The sequence below is a fragment of the Plectropomus leopardus genome, chromosome 22 (assembly GCF_026936395.1).
Source record: "Plectropomus leopardus strain MGB_pleo_1.0 chromosome 22, ASM2693639v1, whole genome shotgun sequence".
NCBI lineage: Eukaryota > Metazoa > Chordata > Actinopteri > Perciformes > Serranidae > Plectropomus > Plectropomus leopardus.
In genome coordinates this window covers 22,564,094-22,587,828 of record NC_142197.1, presented here as the reverse complement: position 1 = coordinate 22,587,828, position 23,735 = coordinate 22,564,094, and the positions used below count along the sequence as shown (strand labels likewise).

The window sequence follows — 23,735 nt, the reverse complement described above, 5'->3', positions numbered from 1 at the left end:
AAACGTTAAGTTAATGCGTGTTGGCATTTCGAAAGCAAAATTAACTCAAACTGACATCCCTAATCGTAAGCTTGTCTTTTTCAAAGGTTTCATTACAGTAAAGTGATGTACTTTTCTGAAGTAACTAGACTAGCTGGTCTATAATTTTCCTCAAACCACCCAATCATTATATCCACATTACTGATGAGTATTTATCAAAAATGACATTGTGTAAATATTAGCGAAAGCACCAAACAGAAACTCTACAATATTGTTGGAATATAAAGAGGCAATTTTTTTAAGTTTTTGTTTTGAATTTTCACCATATTGCACAGCCCTATCATGTATAGAAATCTAAAATTTTGATGCATCAAAAATTGTTTTATAATTTCATCATCATTTTGAATCATACTGTGACGTGTCTAAGTATTCTCACCCGTACCTTTGGATAATCATAAACATCTATCAGAATTTCCCGGCTTTTGGGAGTAAATTTGAGGGCGTGAATGACAATAAAATGCTATAGCTACTAGGGCTGGGCGATTAATCAAATTTCAATTTTCGATTTTGGCTTTCCTCGATTTTTAAAACAAGATGATCGAGATGAAACGATTATGTGCGGCATAATGAATTAAACAATGTTGCTCCCGTTTTGTCTTTCACTTTGTAAATCAAGTGCACGCTTTCCTCATTCCCCGCCAGTCCCACCAAAGTCCAAACTAGAGTTTCAGCACCGGTGGAAAACAGAGAGCCACAGCGCACTGCCTCTCTGGTTGTGCTGAGACTTTGTCCTCTCATTTTGTTTCCAGACAACGCGTGCAGCGAGACAGAGAGCACGAGCGACAACAAGTACGCGCGGGGACCTCAGGCCTCAGCGAGAGGGGCAGAGAGTATGACGTGAAAACAGCCAGCTGCTGTTTTAGGTGACAGAAGTTAGTCTCAAAGTTAGCAGGCTGAGTTAGCTTCCCACTGGAAACAGACCAGGCTCCTTTAAGGTGGACTGTTAAGGTGGACCAATGTTTCTCATTGTTTTGACACTCTCAGCTGCTTCTAAACAGATAATGGAGAAAAATGTCTGTCTGCTGAGTCTCTCCTGAGTTGGTCAAACAATCATTGATCCCAATTCAAAATGTATTTTGCTGTCATTGATACAGTAACTGTTATATGTTGTTAAATTATATGAGTTGGGTTAGGTTTATTATAATGGGAATATGAACAAACTACAGTAAAGTGCAAGGCGTGTTACAGTCGTGGCTGCACCACAAAGCTTTCATTTTTCTTTTTTTTTCAGTTCACTTGTAGGCCTATTTAAAGTTAAAGATCATCCAGTGTTAAAAATAAACACCAGAGTTAATGTTCAATAATTGCATGATGTTCTGAAGAACAGTGAGCAATCATGTTAAATAATTGTTAAATAATCGTGATTTCAATATCAATCAAAATAAATCCTGATTAATCAAGTAGTCCTAATAGCTGCTATAGCAGCATTTCATTTACATTTATAAACCACAACAAGCTTCACAGTGACAACTACAGCCATCCATTTTTTATCAGAATCAGTCAGTGGAACAACCTGAGGTGCTTCTAAATCCTGAGGTTGCTTCACAGATCAAAGATCAGTGTGTGCGTGCGCGCGCGTGTGTAGTGTTTTGGATGCACAGCAGTACAAATCAGGATGAACATGGCAGACAACAGGTGGTGAGGGAGAATGCATCACCCGTGTATCTGACAGAGCATGCACCAGCTGCCTCTGTTTTCTCGTCCGGTTACTTGTATCACTGAGACACTCAGAACAATCATAAAAGGTTCATGACTCTTTTAAAGGAAGTGTGTGTGATCTTTTTGTTCATGCTTTGAGAAAACTTAGAAAGCGTCTCTGGAAAAACACGAGTACACACAAGTATACAAACATTATTTCAGCCGTACCAAATATGGAAATGTGCTTTTATGATACAGGTGGACAGAAACAGCACAGCTGCAGAAATACCAGTACTGGAGGTCACAGCGAAGAAAATGTAGAAATGACGTACTTTGTCGAAGAGGGGCTGGTAGAGCGCTGCGTACTTTCTCTCCAGTTCGTGTACTTCTTCGTAGAACTTTGCTTCAATGTGGGCACATTTGACCTGCAGGTTCTTGAGGGCGTTTACACGTCTCTTTACGACCTTTGGTAAACTGTGGGATGACAGACATGAAAACAGATCAGCACAATCCTGCATTAACTCTTCGAGACCTGAGCAACCTGGTTAGATTTTTGCAAAGATGTGCGGAGAAGGCAATGAGCAACTTGAGACACAACCCAAAAATTAGCAAGAAATTAGTAATAATTTATTTTTATTTTTTTTTAAATTACAAGAACACTACCTGAAAAAAAGCACAAAAAAAGAAAAAAGAAGACATGATCCAAAAAAGTGCTAAAAGTTGAAAAAAATGATCTTTTTCTGTAACATAATTTTAAAAATATAACAATTATGACTGTAGTTTTCTGTACATTTTTCCTTGTTTCCCTCTTTTTTAAAAAAAAAAAATCAAGTCTTTTTCTTGTCTCCTTTGAGTAATTTCTTGCATTTTTTGGCAAGTTTTTCACTACCTCTCTCCACCTGTTTTCTAAAGAAATTAAACTAAATTGTTCAGTTTTCAAACGGTTAAATTTTTTACATTTTTTAAACGCTTGGAAATTGAGTCTGATACCTGGAAAGACATAGGTTTTGTTGTGCTTTGCTCAAAGGGTTACATTTTTCTTTACTTAAAAAAAAAAAAAAAAAAACTTGGAAAATTAGTCTGAACGTAGCACAACAAAACCTATGTCTTTCCAGGTCTCAAAGGGTTAATTTTTTATTTTATTTTAAAAATTTGACTTTTTTTCACAGCACATAGCTACAAATATTACACTTCTGGCCAATTATGCTAAAACGTACATTAACGTGAGCAATATGAAAAGTTTGTGCAGCTCTTTCTACACTCTGAAACCTAGAGATGTACTATTTTGTGATAATGTATTTTCTTTGCTTCCAGCCTTCTAAATATAAAAACACTGGATAAAAAGCGCTTAATGGGGAGCAAATGGGAGCAGAAGAGCACTCCGCCTCAGAAGTTAATCTGCTGAGAGCTTTAGAGCAGAGCAGCACTGTCCCCGGAGGATCTCCAGTAAGTAGGGGTGGCCTTCCAGGTACACACTGTAAACAAACTCAGACTACACCCAGAGTGGACTTTATTGAGATCGGCTGTATTCACCAGCAGAGTGAAGAAATGCTGTCTCACTTGGACACTGATTTATTGGTTTATGCTGGAGGGACTCGTGGCCTGGTTCCTACTGTAGATGATGCAGAAGGTTCCTCCAGATCAGAACATTTAAAAAATGTTGTTTGGGGCATTTCCTAAATTCTCTTTTAAATGATATACTGAATTTAAAACACTTCAGAGCTAACCCTTCTGTAGAGACACCAACAATCAACAATTACCACCTTAACCCTTAGGGCCGTTTAAATATTTCACACACTGGTATTGTGCTTTGCAAATCCAAGCTTTAACAAATATTAGACTTTGGTATTTTCTACTTTCATTGAGTTAATTTTTTAACCAACACCAGTCCTAATCATAAATATCAAATATTCATTAATTTTCAGAATTTTAACGCTTTAAATGCCAAGTTTCTGTCATGATGCCACTATGTTTTTAGATGAAAAAAAAACCCCAATACACTACAGAATAAGTAGATTTTTTGTTATCACCGCCGAGGATATGTCAGTGATTAGCAGCAACACTTATTTAATGAATATGATTGGTGTTGATGCCATTTGTGTTGGCAGGCTCACATCCAGCTCTTAGTTAGAAAAAAAAGTTTGATATAGCTTCAGTGCTACACGAGTTTCAACCCTTTTGTTTTGTTGTATTTAAAATGAAATTATTTTTTATTGTTGCCTCAGACAGCCTTGCTGGGAAGCTGGTTGAAGCCTTGAACATCAATACAGTTATTCTTGAGCTGTAATTTTGAGATGACAGGGGTCTCCAGGCTTTGAGAGCTGTAGTGAGGCAGCACGGAGTCGAGTTTCTCCGCAGTACGGTAAATTAAAACGCCTGCACTATCCTGGCAGGGGAGTGCGTGTTTGGTCCCGAGCGCTGGGATGTTGTAACTGGCGAGTTTGTTGGTGACTGCCAAACACTTGACAAGTTGATCAAAGGGCTGCTTGCTGATGGTTTTTGCTGAGAAAAGGAGCAGTGGGTGGCACAGCCCCGCAGCCAAGACACACGACTACGTTCACACAGCATCTCAGGGAGTACTATTACTGACTGTACCTCTGCACCCGCTCCGTGACTAAAACGTTAAAATTACCTCAGAACAACCAGTTCATCTGTTAACAGGATACACATACAATGCCTGTAAAAAGCATTCACCCCCTCATGGACTTTTCATGTCAAGTTTTAAAAGTTTTTAAATTGCATGAATTTTTCTTTTTTGACAGACAAATCCCACTAATCCAAATTAAGTACAACACAAACCATTCACTGAAGTAGTACTGGTTTTAATTTTTAATATGCTATGCATTTTTCATATACTGTCACATAGTCTGAGCTCTCACTGAAGAAGAACCATAGGCAGCTAGAAGTATAATTTCCGGAGCATGGTATATAGGGTTAATTGTAGAGGTTGACGGATTATCGGCCCGGCCATTACCGGAGCCGATATTTGGCATTTTGACGATTATCTGTATGGGTGTTTTATTTTAATATAGCAAATAAAATAAATTAATGAAACTGTGTGTCTATTACACTCAACCAAAACCAGGGAAAGCAGATGGTGATGCACAGAAAGTGTCAGCACGGAAGGAACTTTGACTTTGAAAAACCTCAGAGAGCTATTTATATTTATTTATGTTTTATTTAAATTTTCACTTGACGTTATTAAAAAAAAGTTGCTGGGAACTTGCTGTGCATGATGTTGAAAGTTTCAGTTTTGATAAAACACTTGCTAAAAGCAACTGAAGTTTCGTGTTGGAGTTTCTTATATTTCTATACAAATATTTTCATTGTTACTGTAAATGCATATCAGTTCTGAATATCAGTTATCAGTCTCATTAGGTTAATTAATAGTAATTAATAATTGGTATGAGTATCAGCCCTGAAAAACCAGTATCTGTTAACCCTAGTTAACTGCATACCCCTTCTTAAAAGTTCACAACACAACAATAACCCACTCTGTCTTTCTAACAAGGAAAAACACCCTGACTCACAATTATGTGACAAATAGTTAATTTCTAACACTGATAATGGTACATTCACAAAAATACACCACCAAAAGGCATGCTGAGTATTGGCTACAGCTTGCTAGCTAGCCATTTGGAAGTTTGGAAGTTTATTGTATATGTTTTAAAATATCCATATCCAACATCCAATCCAGTTTTAACACAGAAAACCATCAGCGGATTCAAGGCCGTCAGCAGTGCCAGAGAAACAGTGAAGCCAAAGGGTCAGACACGACTTAGAGCATCTGCTCGAGGCGTTGCATGTGACAGGAAAAGCAAGCAGTGGACTGACATTATGAATGCTAACAATCCAACAATGCAAGGACACGGTCCCTCTGCACACAGTCAAGAACGATGGGCCCAGAGCAGTGATTAAAACACCGGATCTGACATATGTCTTACCAGGAGGGAAATACTTCATAACAGTGAATTAGTATTTAGTTTGTTTCTTACTTGTGCAATATACTAAAATAATTTGAGTATATAGATTTAAAGTGGCTTATTCTACTGTCAGGAGGACATCAAATTAAAACAACTTTAAAAGAAAAACATTTTAAAATCCATGCATGTGCTGATGGCTTTAATTATAGTGTTTATACAACAATGTTAAAATATTTTGTTTTGACGAGAAAGCAGTGTTTAAGTTTTTGGCCTATCTATTTTCAAGTTCTGTTTTTACCATGTTGCAGTTTGCACAATAAAGTTTTCTTGCTGTATTTTTCTTTTCTTTTCTTATTTTGTTTTCTATTTTTGTTTTGCTTCTAAATTTATCTTTTTAACCTGTTTTCACTGCTGAGTTAGTTGTACACCAAAAATATATGCTTCAAACTAAGGTTGCAATTCACAAGCACTTTCCGGAATCTATTATTGGTCAATTTGAGAATCAATTAATTATTTGAAAAAAACTTATTGTTATTTTGCTTATTTCATAGAGCACCAAATGTGTTTTTCCCTCAATCAAAGCACACAACAACATATTTTATATACTTAGACAGCATTGCATAGCGTGTTGATTTATCGAGTAAATTTCACTTGTTTGATTAAATTCTTAAGGACCGATTAATTATCATCCCCACCTCAAACACATATTATAGACCCTTCTGTCTGCTTGGAATCGCTTTTTCATTTTTCCCCATAATTAGATATTTCTTCAGGGAGTACAGTCAGTTACAGAGTGAGCTCTATGCTCACTCCGACAGCTTGACGGACCATCACAAAAGGTCAACTGTGACAAAGATGATCTTGAAAAGAAGATTTAACACAGAGGGTTACCTGGTGCTCATAGTCATGTTAACTCACAGAGAATGGGAAACAAAACGGTCTCTTCGGTCTATAGCTAAGGATTATGTTCTATGGGCTTTTAGGCAGAAAAAAAATTAAGAAGACAACTACTTTAAACAAAACCAGAAAATTACACAATTTTCACATTTTCCACACATTTTAACACAGGTGATAGTTTGGCTGGTTCCCCTCAACTTATACTGCTCAATTCCAGACTACTCATTTGGAAACGGTCTGAAATTCCCCACCTGCTGATGCCAAATGTCAGTTAAATTTGGCTGCTAAAAGGCCTGCAGACACCACAAACAGTGGCTGGTGTCTTTGAGACAATAAGTGTCTTATATACGAGCTTTCGTCGCCGCCTATTCTCTCCGGCTCCTTCTGCTTCCTTTTCGTCAACTGAGCCAATCAAAATGAAGCTAAACAATAGCTGCGTATAGTAAGCTCCTCTATACAAAGTGATGCCTGTGAAGCCGTGCCAGCTCCTCCTCTTGCCTCTCTGCTATTGAGATGATTGGTAATTGACCTAACGTGGGCTGAGACTTGACATTATCCTCATGTTAGCAGCTCGCAGAACCACAATAAAAACCTGACTAAAGCTTCTGCTCGGGCTCAGCCATTCAGTGGCGAGCTACTTTAATGTCTCCTCACCTCTGGATTCAGACAGTTTATCTTTTACTTTATTATTGCTGCAAAACATGAATATGACTGAACTTCACTTGAACTTGATTTGCATAAAAGCACTGCTACTCAACAAGGCCCATCCACCACACAGAAAAGAAATTACCATGTAAGCATGCGACTGGCTAAAGCAAAAACATCCACCTACCACCCTGGCGCAAGTAAATGATTACAACCTACAACTGATAGCCCGCAGCAACAGGGTTCAAGAGAGGGGTTAAAAAAAAAAAAAACATCTGCTGTGCAAGTAACTCAGAGTTTTAGACTCAAAACAAATCTATTATCTTGATTCTATGTTTTAGACTTTTTTGGCAGATTTAAACTGGAACTACTGCCTTACAGTTGTATGCCCACGGGCACCAGTCAAGTTAAACTTAGTTTAAATCAATGTCTGTGAAACATGGATGCTTTACATTTTCCCCCGGCAGCACAGATCTATAACAATAAGCACAGTTTTAAGGAGTGCACCCAAAATTACTGTCATCTATTCAACTTAATGTCTCCCCTTCCTTTGACCTTTTGGGTAATAAAATGTCATCACCTAATTACATCCTCTTCAATATTTGAGTAAAATTTGGTCATTTTAGCACATGAATTCGTGGAGCTGTAGCCAAAAACATGTTTGAGGTCACAAGGACCTCCAAGTTGACGAGAAATTCCTTTTATTTGTTTTTAAGATATATTGACGAGATTGAGAAGGATGCAAGGGTGTCACAGAAATGAAAGACGAGGCCAGTTGACCTTTGACCTGTGATTATCAAAATCAGGTAAGTTCATCATTGAGTACAAGTTGACGTTTGTGCCAAATCTGAAGGAATTCCCCTGTCCGTTCTTAAGATATCGCGTTTTGTCATAATTTGCGTATGAATTTTTGAGTAATGGCTGAAAACATCTGACCACCAAAATCTGATCCATTTATTTGTGTTTCTTGACAGACGGGTGCTAGGTCACAGTGACCTTGACTTATGGCCACCAAAATGTAATAAGTTCATCCATGAGTCCAAAGGGACATTTGTGACAGATCTGGAAAAACTCCCTCAATGTGTTCTTGATATATCCTGCTGACATGAATGGGATGGACAGACGGACTGACAACAGGAAAACCTAATACTTGCCGGCGTAGTGGCGTCTTAAAAATGACTTAACGTTATGATGACTATTGTAAAATATATAATAATTTTTAACAGACTGTTGCCTAGAAGTTTCATATCAGATGTAGCTACTGCTATTAAAACCATCTTCCTTATAAACACTGAACATCTGTGATCCACGCTGCAGCTGATTCTGCTTTTGACAGCTGGAGAAGGGGACAAGCTGCGTAAATGTGTTCCAAGATTAAGTTAGCACCAAAAATAAGATTAGGTCTCACCTCTCCATGTACCCTGACGGCGAGCCGTTGAGGCCATCCAGCCTCTCCTGCAGTGCAGCCAGGATCTGTGGATTCTGCATCATCTGCACAGTCAGCTGACGAGCTAAGAACACAAACGCGTACATACAGTTATTATGTATGCACTATGAAGACAGTTAAATCAACTCAGGAGCACAAGAGGGTACTTTCGCTGATTTTTTGATGGGAACTGGAATGGGAGGTTTGATTAAATTAATGCTCAAATTCATTTTGGAGACAGGAACCACCAGCTGCACAAGAACACAAGTTTTATTTGTTCTCGTCAGTATTATAGCGTCATCCTTTCTGCAATATCTGCCATCCTGAGGTATATCGCACATCTCAGCACTGTGTGTGTTTACCAGAGTGTGTAAGTGAGGTGGAGCAGAGTACAAGAGCAGCTTCCTTTCAGAGCATCCATCTCTCAAAACACATTTAACACATTTGTTTCCTGCATATTGTGCATGTTGTGTGATTGCAAATAAATAACAGTAAACACTGACTGGCCTTGTTAATAGTGACCTGCACACTGTCAGTGGTGCATCGACACAAGAGGAGGAGGACAGCAATAAAGCATGCTCCTCCTTTGTGCAAACAGACAGGTGACAGATGGTACGATCCGAGTGGCCGCCACATTGCTTGCACCTATCAAAGCTCAGTCAGATCGCTGTTGGCAGGTGAGAAGATTAAAGAGATTGGAAGTCACTTTTCTCTGTTGGCACATCCTGGGCACTTTGCTTGTAATGTGTTACCAGCTAGAATAGATCAGCTGTCCAAGTCTCTGCATCCTGTCAAATAAATACACCTATGCTTGTCTGAACTCACACAACACAAGCTGTTGGCTGGATGCTTTGATACTTAATGCTTTTTTTTTGGGTGGATACATCAGTGGAGTGTCAGCTACCACCGGGGCCATTTGATTTATTCAAGTGATAATAAAGAGCTCCCACTTTTTACACTTTTACTTAACCAATGGCACACAAGAATACAGGAGAATTTTTATGAAAACAGCACTGTGCCCTCTCCTCTGTCTGCCGTTTCACCTCTGTCACAGCAACAGTAGTTTGACTGACGTTTTCCCCCACTAGATTCGCCCTACTCTGCCTCTGATTGGCTAGTATTCCTTGCCTTCTTCAAAGAATGGCAAGTGGGGAAAAAAACAAACAACGCTGCTGGAGCAGCCTCGGGAGACCGATGGCAGGCCCATTAGCTTAGAAAGGTGGTAATGCTACGGCGGCCGCCAGCTACTGTATGTAATAGACCGACTACACATAACTATTTCATACAGCCCTACTTCAAAAATCCCGAATTATCCCTTTAAGCTGCTCTACACAAGCCAATGTCATTTTTACTTCCTGTTTTCTGCCTCACATCCATTTTCTTACATTAATTCCTGCACATGCACAGCATCAATGCTCATTAGCACTTGGTTTTATTGCTGTTACTGGTGTGTTTCAGGTCTGGTCAATGCAGAAATAGATAATAGCAACAGAGAGCAAAACACTTCCAAGGTTAAAGGTTAGATACCAGTAAACCCCCAGCTTACCATTTAACCAATGCATTTGCATGTACATTTGTATCTATGCATCCTTAAAAAATTAGGAGCAACACTGAAAAAACATCGTTTCACCTTTTGCTTTTAAGCAATTCACTTCCATGTATCTTCTGAGCTGAGATTTGTGGGTCCCTCTAAGGTGGTTACTGATGTTGTTACACAGCAGCCTTGATGTGTGAATGTGTTATATGTGAGCTTTCTTAACAAGAGTTTGCGCTGCGTGTTGCCAAGTTGTGTATTACTCATGCATTTATAATCTCCCGTCAGCTTCCAGACCTCATGTAAAGCTTTCCTGGGAGTGTGGTCGCTGTGACGGATCTGTCGCAGGCAGCCGGAATGAGTTTTCTTTAACAAGCTGCCTTTTAAAACACCGTCCAAACTTGTTATAAATAAAAGAGGCCAAACTGTCATCTATATCTGTCTACAATGAGGCGGGAGTAGGCTAATATATGAGGAACCGTCTGAATCATTTATTGAGCATCAAAGGATGCATAAACAGCATCTGAGATCCCAAAATAAAACAGATTACTGCCTCCCGGCTCAATTCAGAATTATGTCATGCAAATAACTCTCCTCGGTGTCAGTGCCAGGCAGAGACACACAAAGTTCAGACTCTTCTGCAACTGGAGTGACATTTTCACACAGCTGATTGATTCAAAATTTGGTTTTCATCATCTTAACTCCGCATATTAAAAGTTATATTTTAAGACATACCATTTTTACATTCACTTACACCATCAAAAATCTGTATTGCAACATTTTTACTAACAGGCCTACCTTTGCTGTTTTCATCTTCTCCCGTCTCCTCCTCTTCCACTTCCTCCACGTCCTCCATATCTGCCGGGTCCATCTCAGCCTGGTCTTTGCTGCTCGGGGAGACACGGAGGGAGGGGAGGGAGACAGAAGGGAAGGTCAGCCAAAAACACAGACACTTCAGACTGTTTGAGTGCACAGAACTAACACCGGCCACCAACTACTTCTGGCATGTTTCGGGTGAGGCTGCCAGCTACTCTGGCCACCCTGCCAGCTGCTTTGACGGGTAAACCGAAATGAACTCTTTTCTGATTCCAAAAACATAATTGCTCAGTGACACTGAAGAATTAAGCCAGGAAACTTGTTTAGTTTGAAATAATCCACAAACAAGAACTTAGAGTTGGGGTTTTTTTGAGTTCCTGTGAAAACTTGGATGATTCACACACATCTCCACCCAGAAGCACAGAAGATCTCTCTCTTAGCACAGTTTTAAGGTGGACACCTGAGATTATTTTCACCAAGTCAGTATCTGACCAAATGTCTCTTCTGCTCCTGAGTTATGGCGTTGAAAAAAAGTGTTTTTACAGAAAAATATGTCAAAATAAGATTGACCACTGACCTCTTGGATATAAAATGTCAGCACTTTATCGTTGTATTCTATTAGACATTTGTGGGAAATTTGTAGAAATTACAAGTTCTGGCCAAAAAAAGTTTTGTAAGGTCACAGTGACCTCTGACCACCTAAGTCCAATCACTTCATTCCTGATTCCAAGTGGACGGCTGTACCAAATTTGAGGAAACTCCCTCAAAGCGTTTTTTGAGAGAACACATTAAAAAGGACTGGACTGACCTTGGCCTTCAAAATCTAATCAGTTCATCATTGAGTTCAGGTGAACGCTTGTGCAAAATCTGAAGAAGGGGATGATCACATCCTGGGACACATCAATGATTAGCAGCAAAATTGACTGTGACAGTGCACCTAGTGGAAATAGCATGTATTTTCAACATATGCCAAATATGGTAAAAATGGCATCATCAGGTGGAAAATAGTCAAATTAAAAATTCCATGGCAAAAGCCCAGAATGACAGAAATAATATTATGCATTTTTTTATGCTTTGATGGCTGTGGGATCAAAAATTGCAGTTTTAATGAGTTTCAGTGGTGCATTTTTTTGCATTTAACAGTATGAATGTATTACATAGTGAATTTTAGACTTACTACATGAGCATGTAATATAGCCATAATTATAGAATAAAAAGAAGAATGAAAAAGTGCATGAAATGCACCAAACACTTCCTAAGGGTTTAGGGCACAATTGTTTATAACTGAGAAGGAGCTCAGCCATATTTCCTGCCCGGGCAGTGTACCATTCAGCTGTTTAAACCAGCAGTAATCAAAACTGAGGTTGCTTCTTTTTTACACGATGCTGCTCCAAGCTCTGAAACATGACACCTAGCTTTAAGATGCAGTGCAGGAGAGCTCAATACAACACAGCTTCACCAGCATGGCCTCTCCTCCTCCTGTCAGTCTGCAGCACAAAATGAAAATCAATGGCCAGCAGGGGAGTGTTTGTGTGTTTGTGTGTTTGTGTGTGTGTGTGTGTGTGTGTGTGTGTGTGTGTGTGTGTGTGTGTGTGTGTGTGTGTGTGTGTGTGTGTAAGACTGCATCCAATCCTGTGTTGTGTGACAACCACTGGAGCGTCACTCCTGATGGAACGTATTAACATCCATCACTCAAATGTTGCAAGGTGTCTTTTACGTGTGCGTTTAGTGTGTATAACTGTCACGATGCAATCGGAGCTGGGGCGTGGCATTCCAAACAGCCCTGGCTTTGGTAAACAAGCGTTTCCATTAGGGCTCATCCAGGGAGCGCCTGCTGCACTGGCCCTTACGGCTTTAATCATGTTGTAGATCTGCCCTTGCCCAAATCAGTAATACCACAGCAGGTGTTTTCCCTCTAACTGTCAGCTTCAGGCGCCACGAGCATTCGGACAGGGAAGGTGGTGGAGAGGCCAAGTGTCTGACACAGAGGAGCACTGGTGGATTGTGTACTTACTTGTCGATGTCTGCCATCTTTGCCGAGTCTCAAGTGATGCTGAGGAGAGAGAAGAGAGAGTAATTAGTTTAGAAATACTGCGGGACACAAACTAATTAATTTTGACTAACATTTCACTGTCACCACATCTGGGTCAGACAGCATTTGCAAATCACTCCTGATGCTAATTTTAAGATGCTAAAAGTACTACAGGGGTGATGTTAAAGTTAGCAACACAATGATTGACAGTTAAAAAGGCCACAGAAGTTTTTTTGTATGAGTAGTTGAGAGCAACAACACTCAGCTGAGCCATTACATCAGCAAGCATTTCTCTGTCGCGCCTCTGTTTATGACCCTTTTTTCCCTCAGATTTGTGGTTAATTTTAGAGCCGTCCTGAGCTGATCCTAACAATTGGAATCAGGGTTGACTTTAAAATCTTAATTGATCAGTATTGGCTAACATAAAGCCCAACAGAATCCAAACTTCCTGTGTGTGAGTGTGTGTCCATTTGTATCATTCCAGCATCAATCTGTGTCACCTCTCTAAATTCAGAGATTTGTGCAACTGTTAAACACTTTCCTTGAATAAATACATGCTGCTTCTACACCTGTATGAATGTTGCACTACCACTGTGAAGTTCTGGTGTACACATCAAGCACAGGTTAGGTACTATTCTTTAATGAAAATAATGTTTTCATGCATTGTGAACATACATAACTTTGAACATTTGAAGCTACTAAAACAGCCTAGGACTAGGACTAGGACTAGACTTCGTTCACCAAATGATTCCCAAAGAGACTTCAGTGCGATATGTGGTAATTAGGAGTGTAACAGTTCTAAAGCCAAATGAATAAAGGAACTAAACTGTGCCTCAAAAATCAATGTCTGAACCAAGATTTGGAGAATAATAACACCCCTAGCAGAGATCCACCATCTCTCTGCAACAGAGCGTATAGAAATACAAAGAAAAAGAGCACTAGAAGTCATCCCACTCTTGCAAAATACTGCTTTGTGAGCTCTACCCCCATCCAAGAAGAAACGCATAAAAAATGCATATCAATAGGAACCTATGCCGCAGTCAACAACACTAAACTGACAGCCTGCATCCAATAAAAGATCAAAGCAAAGCTCGACACTTTGTTTGCTAGCAGCTCTTGCTATATTTTCACATGAGCAACACAGAAACATTCTTCTAAATGTATATATGCTGCGCCTAAAAGACGCCTATAAAGTCTGTCACTACAAAAGAGTAAAAACGAAGTTTCTCCAGGACGCAGGCTGACTCAGTTCCCATGCAGAGGTCTCCCTTGGATTTTGGGGCTTATTAATAGTGTACCAAAACATTCTTCCATATTAGAAATAAGTGGTACTGTTTAAAATGATGCTTTGCTGTCATTGTACCACTCTACAAGAAAAGCCCTCCGAGACCAGTAATAACACAATGAGTAACAAAACTTAAAACAAGCTTCCCGGTTTCAGTGGACAATGACCATTTTTATTAATCCTTTGTTTGGATAAGTTGGGTCACTTGCTTCAGAAAGAAGCCTCTTCTTGGTACAGACAGGATCAACACCAACTGTGACCATCCCACACCTCACTTCTCCCAGAGCCTTCTTCCCTTTACAGAGATGGATTACCATGGCGTCCTTTTTAAAGGGACGGACAGGGGAGACCTGCACAGGCGATCGGTGCACATAAGATAGCGAGGCGATAGATCATGACCTGGAAGTGACAACAACAGTGTCAAAACACAATCGCTAGGGTGGTTGTAACTCAGAACCAGGGTCTTGTGTTGCTGGCTTGTGGATGACTGAGAAATGATTTTCAGATGCAATATGAGTGTATGAACAGAAGAGATCAAAAGTTACTGAAGAAATGTGTTAGATTGGGCAGCTTCCATCCCTGAAACATCATGTCATTACTAGTCAACGTCAAAACGTCAACACCCAGATGTATGATAACAGATGTTTGATAATGTTCGAAATGAACTTTCTGATTGACCAGCCAAGGGGACGGGCAGATGGGAAAAAAAATATAAGCATACTTCCTACCAGCCAGATAACGATAGCATGCAGCAAATCGGCGGCTAGTAAGTAAACTACTACAAGCGATTACTGTTACTCAATTTCAAACATGCATATTTTTACTGGCCAATGTGTCTGCAAATTGGGTTTAACATTAATATTTAATTATTTTGAGGTACATGGGGACAAAAATATTATGGTGTTTTTGCTGATAACAACTTGATTTGATTTTTTTTAATAGAATGTTTAGATCTTCCTATGTAGAGATAAATGGGATATCGTTATGATTTAAGCATCTAATAACTGAAATATTCTTCCATTTTAAACTACCTTTGTGGCCATTTGTGGATAGATACAAGAGATTTTTTTTTTTAAATTATTATTATTATTACGTAACTGTTTTGGTACAAAGATTGTTTGGTGGACAGCCCTCCGAGATTTTCTCGCCAAACAGAAAATCTACTCACATTTGGTGTTTGGTGGATGTTAATTTGCGACCCTGTGTGATATGTTATGAACAGGCCTCTGTATAGTACGTACTGTAGCAATATAAATTATTTTGACTGCTCCTGTGTCACCTGTCTCTCGCATCCTATGGAGAAATGGAAATGACACCAGCACATCACAAGACTGTCAGTCTCTCCAAACTGGCCCAGCAACAGTACATTGACTAAGATAACACAATACTCTGTACACAAAAGGAAGCCGGGTAGCGGAACGCTTATACGATTGGTACTCACTGGACCAAATCACAATGCAAATCTCAGTGTCACGCGAAAGTGAACCTGTAACCTGGTTCACTTGTCATTAAGCCTATAGGATTTTTTCCACTGGATTTTAGATTATTGCAAAAAAAATAAGCTCTTGATGACGTTCTGTAGTCTAATTTAGCCACTCGTTGGCCTTTTTTAACACATCTAAAGGCTTCAAAACTCATGAGTGGAGTATTTACTGACATGTATTATGCTGCAAAACAAAATGTCAAAGTCTCTTTCACTTGTGTTAAAATGCTAACTTATTTCTGGGCTGTAGGACTCATACATAGGAAAGTCAAACCACTAAATATACATATTAACCATTACCAATTTGTAAAAACAACATCCTGCCAATTCCTATTTCCATGTGCATTTAATACGTAATATTTTTAAATGTAACCCATTTCGTAGAATTATTCAAACCAATATGATCTTTTTACAGCCTCTTAATCTCAGTTTAATTTTGACTTGCAACTTTCCTGGCAATTCATGGCCAGGTACAAGTGACGAATATATTTTTGAAAAACCATCTCATTTCTACCATTATCACCCAACCCAGAATAACACATTAACCTAAAATATACATCAACATATATCTGACACCACCTGAGCTCATGCTCAGTCAAATATCACCATCAGCATATGTGACTTTCAGTTCAATAAGGTACAGACAATGCCAAAGGTTCTTAATCCTCCACCACCTTCCATCCACCTGTCATCCCAGAAGTAAAAAAACTCTTAATACATATTAGATAGCAACACTGTAACAGCAGCACAACTCTGAGTCCCAAAGTCCAGAACATCTGGACTCACACATGATCAGAAAACCAGCCATTGAGATTTCATAGAGGGCCAATTATTCAAACCAAGAGGTGGCCTTTAAGATTTTTTTTAAAAATAAGCAGGAAGGATATTCTTTCAGCAGCATATCATCACCATCTCTCTATATATTAGCTGGCCTACATTCAGCTAAAACAGCAAGATTATTCAACTCCAGAGCTGATGTGACAGTTCGCCGAGCTCTGAACAAAGTCACGTGGCAGATCAAATTGTTTCTTCTTCCATAAGGGAATGACTGATGGAGAGAGCTGTCTGTGTGTTGACTGATTTGTGGCTTTAATCATGTCCCACTTCTCAACCCAAAGCTGCATTCTGTCATGTTTTTTACACATTAAAGCTTTCAGATTCTTGTCAAAAATGGTCCAAATGAACAAAGACACATGAAATATAGATGCACATATGCTTCATATCACAGTACAATATCTAAAGTAAGGTGACACCCTCCAGCCTGCCATCTTGTATCCTCTATTATGCCAAATTATTAATGGGGAAAGTACTGTAGAAAGCTTTTAGCAGCAGCAAACATTTTTCAAATATACTGTCGCTGCGCAAAATGTGATGTCAAGGTGTTTCGAGTTGGGGTCAATACTTGCTTCTTAATGGATCAAAATTATTGCAGGTAAACATATGGGCAAACTGCTCAGCTGGGAGACAAGTCCAGCATTTTTAATCAATTTGAATAATGTCTGGAAGGAGTTTTGTGTGTGTTAATGTCATGTGTGCCACTTTGGAAGTTCTGGGGAAACCTGTTCATGTTTAAATATGTCTATGCAACATTCTGGCATCTTAACCCCTTGAAAACTGAGCAAATTGTCTTCATTTCTTGCAAAAACGTGGGAAGAAGGCACTGAACAATGAAAGAACAAATGACCCAAAAAATACAGATATTACCAAAAAAAAGTAGAAAAAAATGAAAAGAAAGAAATTATAATTATATTGTAAATATATTTTTAGCAGCCTAGCTGTTTTGGTTTTTTTTTACCTTTTCCCCTATATATTTTTCCTTAATTTTTTTTTTTAATAATTGTCTAAATCTGTGGAACATCTCTTGCCAAATTACTCATTACCTTTTTCCTGTGTTTTATGAAACAAATCACACTACTTCGTTTAGGTTTCAATGGTTTAAATACTTGTAAAAGGCATCTGAAAGCAGCACAAGAAAAGTGATGTTGCTCCAGGTTTCAAAGGGTTAATAATCACATCTCATGAGGATAATGTTCACATCTGACCTGTCCAAGTGATGACTCATGATTTGAGACATATCCAATACATTTGGCAGACATTACAGATTTAACAAGTCACGTTCAGCTTGGAATGCAACTGCCAAGCATACGCAAATAGGGATTTTAATCATCTAATCCCGATCACAAAAAGACAGACAATTCACGTTTTCTCAGATCTTTGTATTAACCCTTTGAAACCTGAGCAGATTGACTGGATTTCTTTCAAAAACACAGGAAGAGGAGGACAAGCAACCCTGAAAATAAGGTTGAAGTAAAAAAATAAATAAATAAAAACAAGAAAAATGACTTAAAGAAAGAGCTAAAAATCCCTGTTTCTTTAACATAATTTTAAATACATAATTAAGGGAATCATAAATATAGTTTTCTGGACATTTTTCCTTCTTTTCTTTTTGATCATATCTAATAATCCCCCCTGCTAATTTTCAGATCATTTTCTTGTCACCCTTTACCATTTTTTTGCAGTTTGCAAGAGATTTTTCCTGTTTTGACAAAAATCAAACCAGTTTTCTCAGCTTTCAGACGTTTTAATGCCTGCCTGAGGAGACAAATCTATCACAAATCACTTCTTAAAACTAATTTTAGAACTATAACTATATTTATGTAATGTCATATTTTAATTTATCTTTTAATGTATTCTTTTTTCTGTCTTGATCTTGTGTAATTCTATTACTATATATCCCGCATTTACTGCTTACATTCGTTTAATTTCTCATTATCATCCATTTTTCTTCTATTACTTTTGCCTGATTGTGTTCTTTCTTTCTTTAAATTTTGTCTAGCCTTACTTTAGCATTTTTGTTTGGCTCTAGTAGTTATAATGCCTCTGCAAGAATACACTCTCACTTTTGCTTAGCTAAAGCGCTCTGTAAACTGTTTTTAAAAGGTGCTGTATAAGTTAAGATATTGTTGTTATTACTATTTAATACTTGTGAAAGGCGTCTGAATGCAGCACCAGAAATCTGATGTCCATGCAGGTGTTATAGGGTTAACCATCTGTGGTCCAGCACACTGACCAAACAGACCTTTTACTTTCTGGTACTAGCCCTTTCCTCATAATCCTGCCCAGCGACCACGTGTTGCATGCTCAAGCCATCAATGACAAAAAGCTCTGGGTGGGTGCCTGCACACTCCGAAGCCAAATTTTAAAAACTTAATTTGGACCCAGCAGAGCCAGCCAACCTGTTGAAACGTTTACCGTCCGACGTCAAACAACAAATGTCAACTTGGTTCCCTCACAAACGAGCCGAGCCCGAGGCTAGTAAACAGGCTAACTTTAGCCGGCCTGCCCGGTCTGTCACTGCACTGGCTGGCTACTTAAGCTAGCTTATGTGCTGCTAGCTTGATGCGCACTAACGTTACTTGGGGCTGAGCAAGTGGGAGGAACAGCTTCGGTATCATAGCCGGAGAATATGGACTAGCTAGTAAGTGGTGCCAACGCTCCGGTACCGTGTTATAACCGGCTTTCGTTATGTAATAACACCGGCTGTCTAGTTAAACCCACCGCCTCGCGCGGAGCCTCTAAAGTCCAGACTCCCATCCACAGTTCCCCACCCTGGGTATCATCCTCCAAAAAATAAGGTCAACTCCAAAAATACAAGAAACAAGACACGTGTCAACAAATGTCGAAAAACGCCGACAATTACAGCAACTACGCGACGTTTTGTCGTTTATGTAAATGTTATGGTTGTCGTATTAACCAAGGGAAACGGACATACATGATAACCGTTGTTTTATTATTTTTTTAAGCGCGTGTAACACATCATGGTGGAGCCAGTCTCAATGGCTGCTGCCGCTGTCTGACTAGCATTAGCAAAGCGGAGCCGTCTTCTTCTGCCGTTGTGAATTAAAGCAGTAGACTAGGAAATGTAACTTCCGAGACGAAGCACGAGCGTAGGGCGTTGGCGCCGGAGCCATTTCCAAGTCCTGTCCCTTCTTACCTTCGCTGTCTGGCCGGAGGCTGCACTGGGTGAAGCGGCGCTGCGCAGTGAAGAGGTCCCGGGGAAGAAAGAGACTCCGCTCCGATGGCGGTAAAAGGGAGAGAGATCCCGCCGCCTGCGCTCATATACATCCGACGTCATCACGTAAACCGGCAGTCGCCGAGGCAACGCTGGTGATGGGAGGGGCGGAAGCGAGGGTGCTCCTATGGCAGGGGTACTCAACGTGCTTTGATTGGGGGCCACTTGTGCAAGATGAAAGGAGGCCAGGGGCCAGTCGCAGCAACCCCATTCATATTTTCAAGAATTTAGGACATTTCTAGGATTTAAGGGTGTCTCTAGGATTTTGAGATAGGATTTCACAGCATTTGTAGGATATAAGAATGTTTCAGGGATTTTAGGACATTTCTAGGACTTTTTTTCTAAGATTTTAGGATGTTTCTCGGATTTTAGGAGGTTTTTAGGATTTTAGGATGTTTCTAGGATTTTAAGATGTTTCTCAGACTTTATGACGTTTCTCGGATTTTAGGACAGTTTTAAGATTTTAGTACATTCCTAGGATTTTGGACTTTATTTTTATTGTGAATTAGAAAATGGTTGGGGCCACTCAGCACCCTATCCCGGGCCAGATTTGGCCCGCAGGCCGTAAATTGAGTGTCACTGCCTATGCTGGGGGGAGAAGGGGATGAAGGATTATTATCACCACCACCATCATCATCTTCTCATCATTGAATAATCCCCTTCATCATTTCATTCGTTCTTGTCATTATAATCACCATCACCCCTACTACCTCATTATTAATTTCATAACCAGTTCATTCTTAATCATCATCATCATCTTGTGTAGCATCATGATCATCTCATTGCAATGTTTCAACAGCAGCTCCATCATCCTTCAGCAGTGACACTGTCTTCATCAGTAACTAATACAAAGCTCATCATCATCATCTTCCTCACTGTTACCTTCATTGTTATCATCCTTCACTTTCATCAGCATCATTCCATTAATGTCACAGTCATCACTATTTTAATTTTCCTCAGCCATCAGCATCATAAAGTGGTTCATGCAATAAACTCCTCCATCAATTTAACCACTTAAACCCTCATGTTCCCAGTTTTCAAGTCAAATCCATTTAATTTAGGGACTATTCTTAATTTATCAGAGCAGAGGGGTGGCTACGAGGGTGACTTGAATTATTTGTTTGACCCTCTAAGGAGCTACACATATTTTCCTTCTGATTCACTGAGTGACTTGGGAAAAATGCATGACCCTCCCTCCACCATAAATTAGTTATTAGATTTTAAAAAGTAACCCTTTGATGACTGGAAGTGAAAAGTTGAAAACAAAACCCAGAGATGAATGTTTTTTCAGTCTTGTCATGCATGCTGATTAGTTAGCACAAATGGCTATTTTTGGCAAAATTTAAGCGAGACGTATAGAATAAATTTGATGATTCTGATGAAATATCACCATTGTAAGTTGAGATTTGGTTATGTTTTTTTCTGACAGAAGCATTCATTCCACATAATGTGTCCAGGGACCCTCAGAAATTTGAAAATCCACTGTTTTCTGTGTTTACAGTTTCTGGTTATGATAAATATTGTAATTTATGTAATATATTTTAAAATCTTGCCCTACAGTCAATTTTCTTAACAAATCAGCATAAAAATAAACAAAAAATACAACATCTCCTAAGCCAAAATAAAAAACACCTCCCCAGTACATAGAAAACAACATACCTTTTTAAACTGCTCCCTCCTCCGTCATAAATAACAAACAGTCCCTTATAAGCCCAATATTACAATTACTGGGTATCAGCCTCCAAAAACTCAAAACTCCAAAAATACAAGATACATGACACGTGTCAACAAATGTCAAAAAACACATACAATTACAGTAATTCTGCAATGTTTTGTCATTTTTTATCAACGCTATGATTGTCACAAAGATCATTTTTGGAGCTGCACAACTGCATCAAATTATTGTGCATCATGTTATTATTTTATTAGATTTATTCAGTCAGATATGTATGATAAGTAACATTAGTGGACCTGCCAAAGAGTCCATTGGATTCAAAATGTAAAAAGACATCCCAGGTTTGTTTTGTTTTGTTTTTGCATTCAGTATTATTGCAGTATTTTCCAGGATAAGTGCCAGTATGAGAGAAGCTACTCTCATAGTGACGACAGATATGGAATTGGTACCTGCCTCAGTGCTGAGCCGCCTGTTGGCCTACCTGGGGATTAACCTGGGCGTGATTACACTGACAGCTCACTCTCATCTTTTATTTGTCGCCTTTTATTTTGCTCATCAGCCAAATCATATCAGAACTTCATTTTACTTTTTTAATTACAAGGATCACAAGCAGCCTGATTATTGGACTGATTGTTGGTTTATTAATGGTGGGAGAGAGTCCCATAATTTTAAGCATGGTGGATGTCTTCATTTTTATAATAACGTGCCTTCATTCTGGCGTTGCTGCCAATAATGAAACACAAAGAGGCTGTTAAATAAGAGCAGCAATCCAGACTCATATTTCCCCAGTGTGCACCCATAAACATCTTAATTTCTGAGTCATTCCTTGTATTTGTTGAGAATTGCATTCTCCATGAAAATGGCTCGTATTTTCAGGGATGTCACAGCTGTCATTTGATGTTACCAAAGCTCAAACTGCATTTTTCCTCACCTGTCAAAACCAACAAACCCGAAGGATTAAATTTTCTGTTAATAAACTGCTCTAAACATGAGTGCTTTACTGTAGGGGTCCCTCTAATCAAGAATGGTCACTTGGGTCCAGTGTCCGACTAAATGAAAGACATTTCAACAGAATTCTGGGAGACTGCATGTCAGTGGCAGATCTTCCTATATGTCACATAGGCAGCCGGACAGGACTGCCAAAATTGCAACCCAGTCCTCACTAATGGAGAGCATTAAAGTAAGAAAAGTTTAAATTGGAAAAGCCATCCAGAATGCATTACAAAAAAGAAAAAAGATGATAGAATTGGCAAATTTGCACGTTTGTTTTTTGTGTGGTATTTACAACCCCAGTCCCAAAAAAAGATGGGACTCTTAAAGATAAAAAACAACAACTAGCTAATTTACTCAAAAGTCCATGGTACAGACCCACAGTCCAAAATGCTTCTGAGGCACTTTCATTATGGTTAAAAAATCCATTGTTAAGTCATGGATAGATCAATGCAAATAAAGTTTTCATCAAGACCATCCAGATTGTTTCAGGCGCAAAGTTTGAAAGCCAGCATCTGTGATGGTTTGGGTGTGTGTAAGGGTTATTATCATAGGTAACTTGCACATATTTGGCGCATACAGGTTTTGGAGCATCATATGCCGCCATCCGCATTCTGCACTTGTCACAACAGCATTTACAATTGTTTGTTAAATAAGTTTTTATTTGTGTTGATATCTAATTGGCTCTAGATCTTGTTTGTAATTAATTCAATAACAATCGGACATCATAATAATAATATGTTTTGAGGTATTTTTTGTAGGTGGGTGTGGGGTAACCTAGAGGGTCAGATGTGCTAGGTGAGGCACTGCCTGAATTGTTATTAAATGTAGAAACTTCTAACCTACATTACAGATCAAATTCTCTGTGATGAGGCATCTCAAAACACCATATGGACTCATACAGAATCTCTTGCTCGTGACCCTGTGTAAAGCCAGGCAAAGACTGTGTGGATTTCAGCGTGATTCATCCATCAGGCAGCACCAGCCCGAGTGTTACTAACACCAGGCGTGCTGCTTCGCGTCAAGAGATATCTGGCACAAGCCCAAAGGTCAGATCTGTCATCCAATGCTTTCCCACAAGAGGAAGCCTTCCCACGTGTGCCTTCCATGTCAGAAACTCATAAGTGAATATTTCCCTGAGTCATGCCGGCCAGTAGCACAGGAATAGACAGTGGGGCCAGATGACTGGAGGTGTTCGGGGATGGGTTTCTAGCCATGAAATCTTTCACATCACAGTTACACCTGAGAGCTGCGTGTATAAACACAGAGTGATACTAGTG

General features: G+C 39.2%; 1 protein-coding gene across 3 annotated transcripts in view; it reads right to left on the bottom strand.

The window, feature by feature from the left end:
* nap1l1 (nucleosome assembly protein 1-like 1) overlaps positions 1-19,836 on the bottom strand; it is a 35,811-nt gene extending 15,975 nt beyond the window's left edge. For 2 of the 3 annotated variants that reach the window (XM_042511091.2, XM_042511089.2), the window contains exons 1-5: positions 19,713-19,836; positions 12,933-12,971; positions 10,901-10,989; positions 8,551-8,653; positions 2,010-2,151 (exon numbers count right to left, since the gene is read on the bottom strand). In XM_042511091.2, coding sequence (XP_042367025.1) covers positions 2,010-2,151; positions 8,551-8,653; positions 10,901-10,989; positions 12,933-12,949 — 351 coding nt within the window. In that variant the 5' untranslated portion in view covers positions 12,950-12,971; positions 19,713-19,836. The remainder of the gene's footprint in view (positions 1-2,009; positions 2,152-8,550; positions 8,654-10,900; positions 10,990-12,932; positions 12,972-19,712) is intronic. The other variant, XM_042511090.2, reaches the window with a different exon arrangement.
* Positions 19,837-23,735: the final 3,899 nt, after the last annotated feature.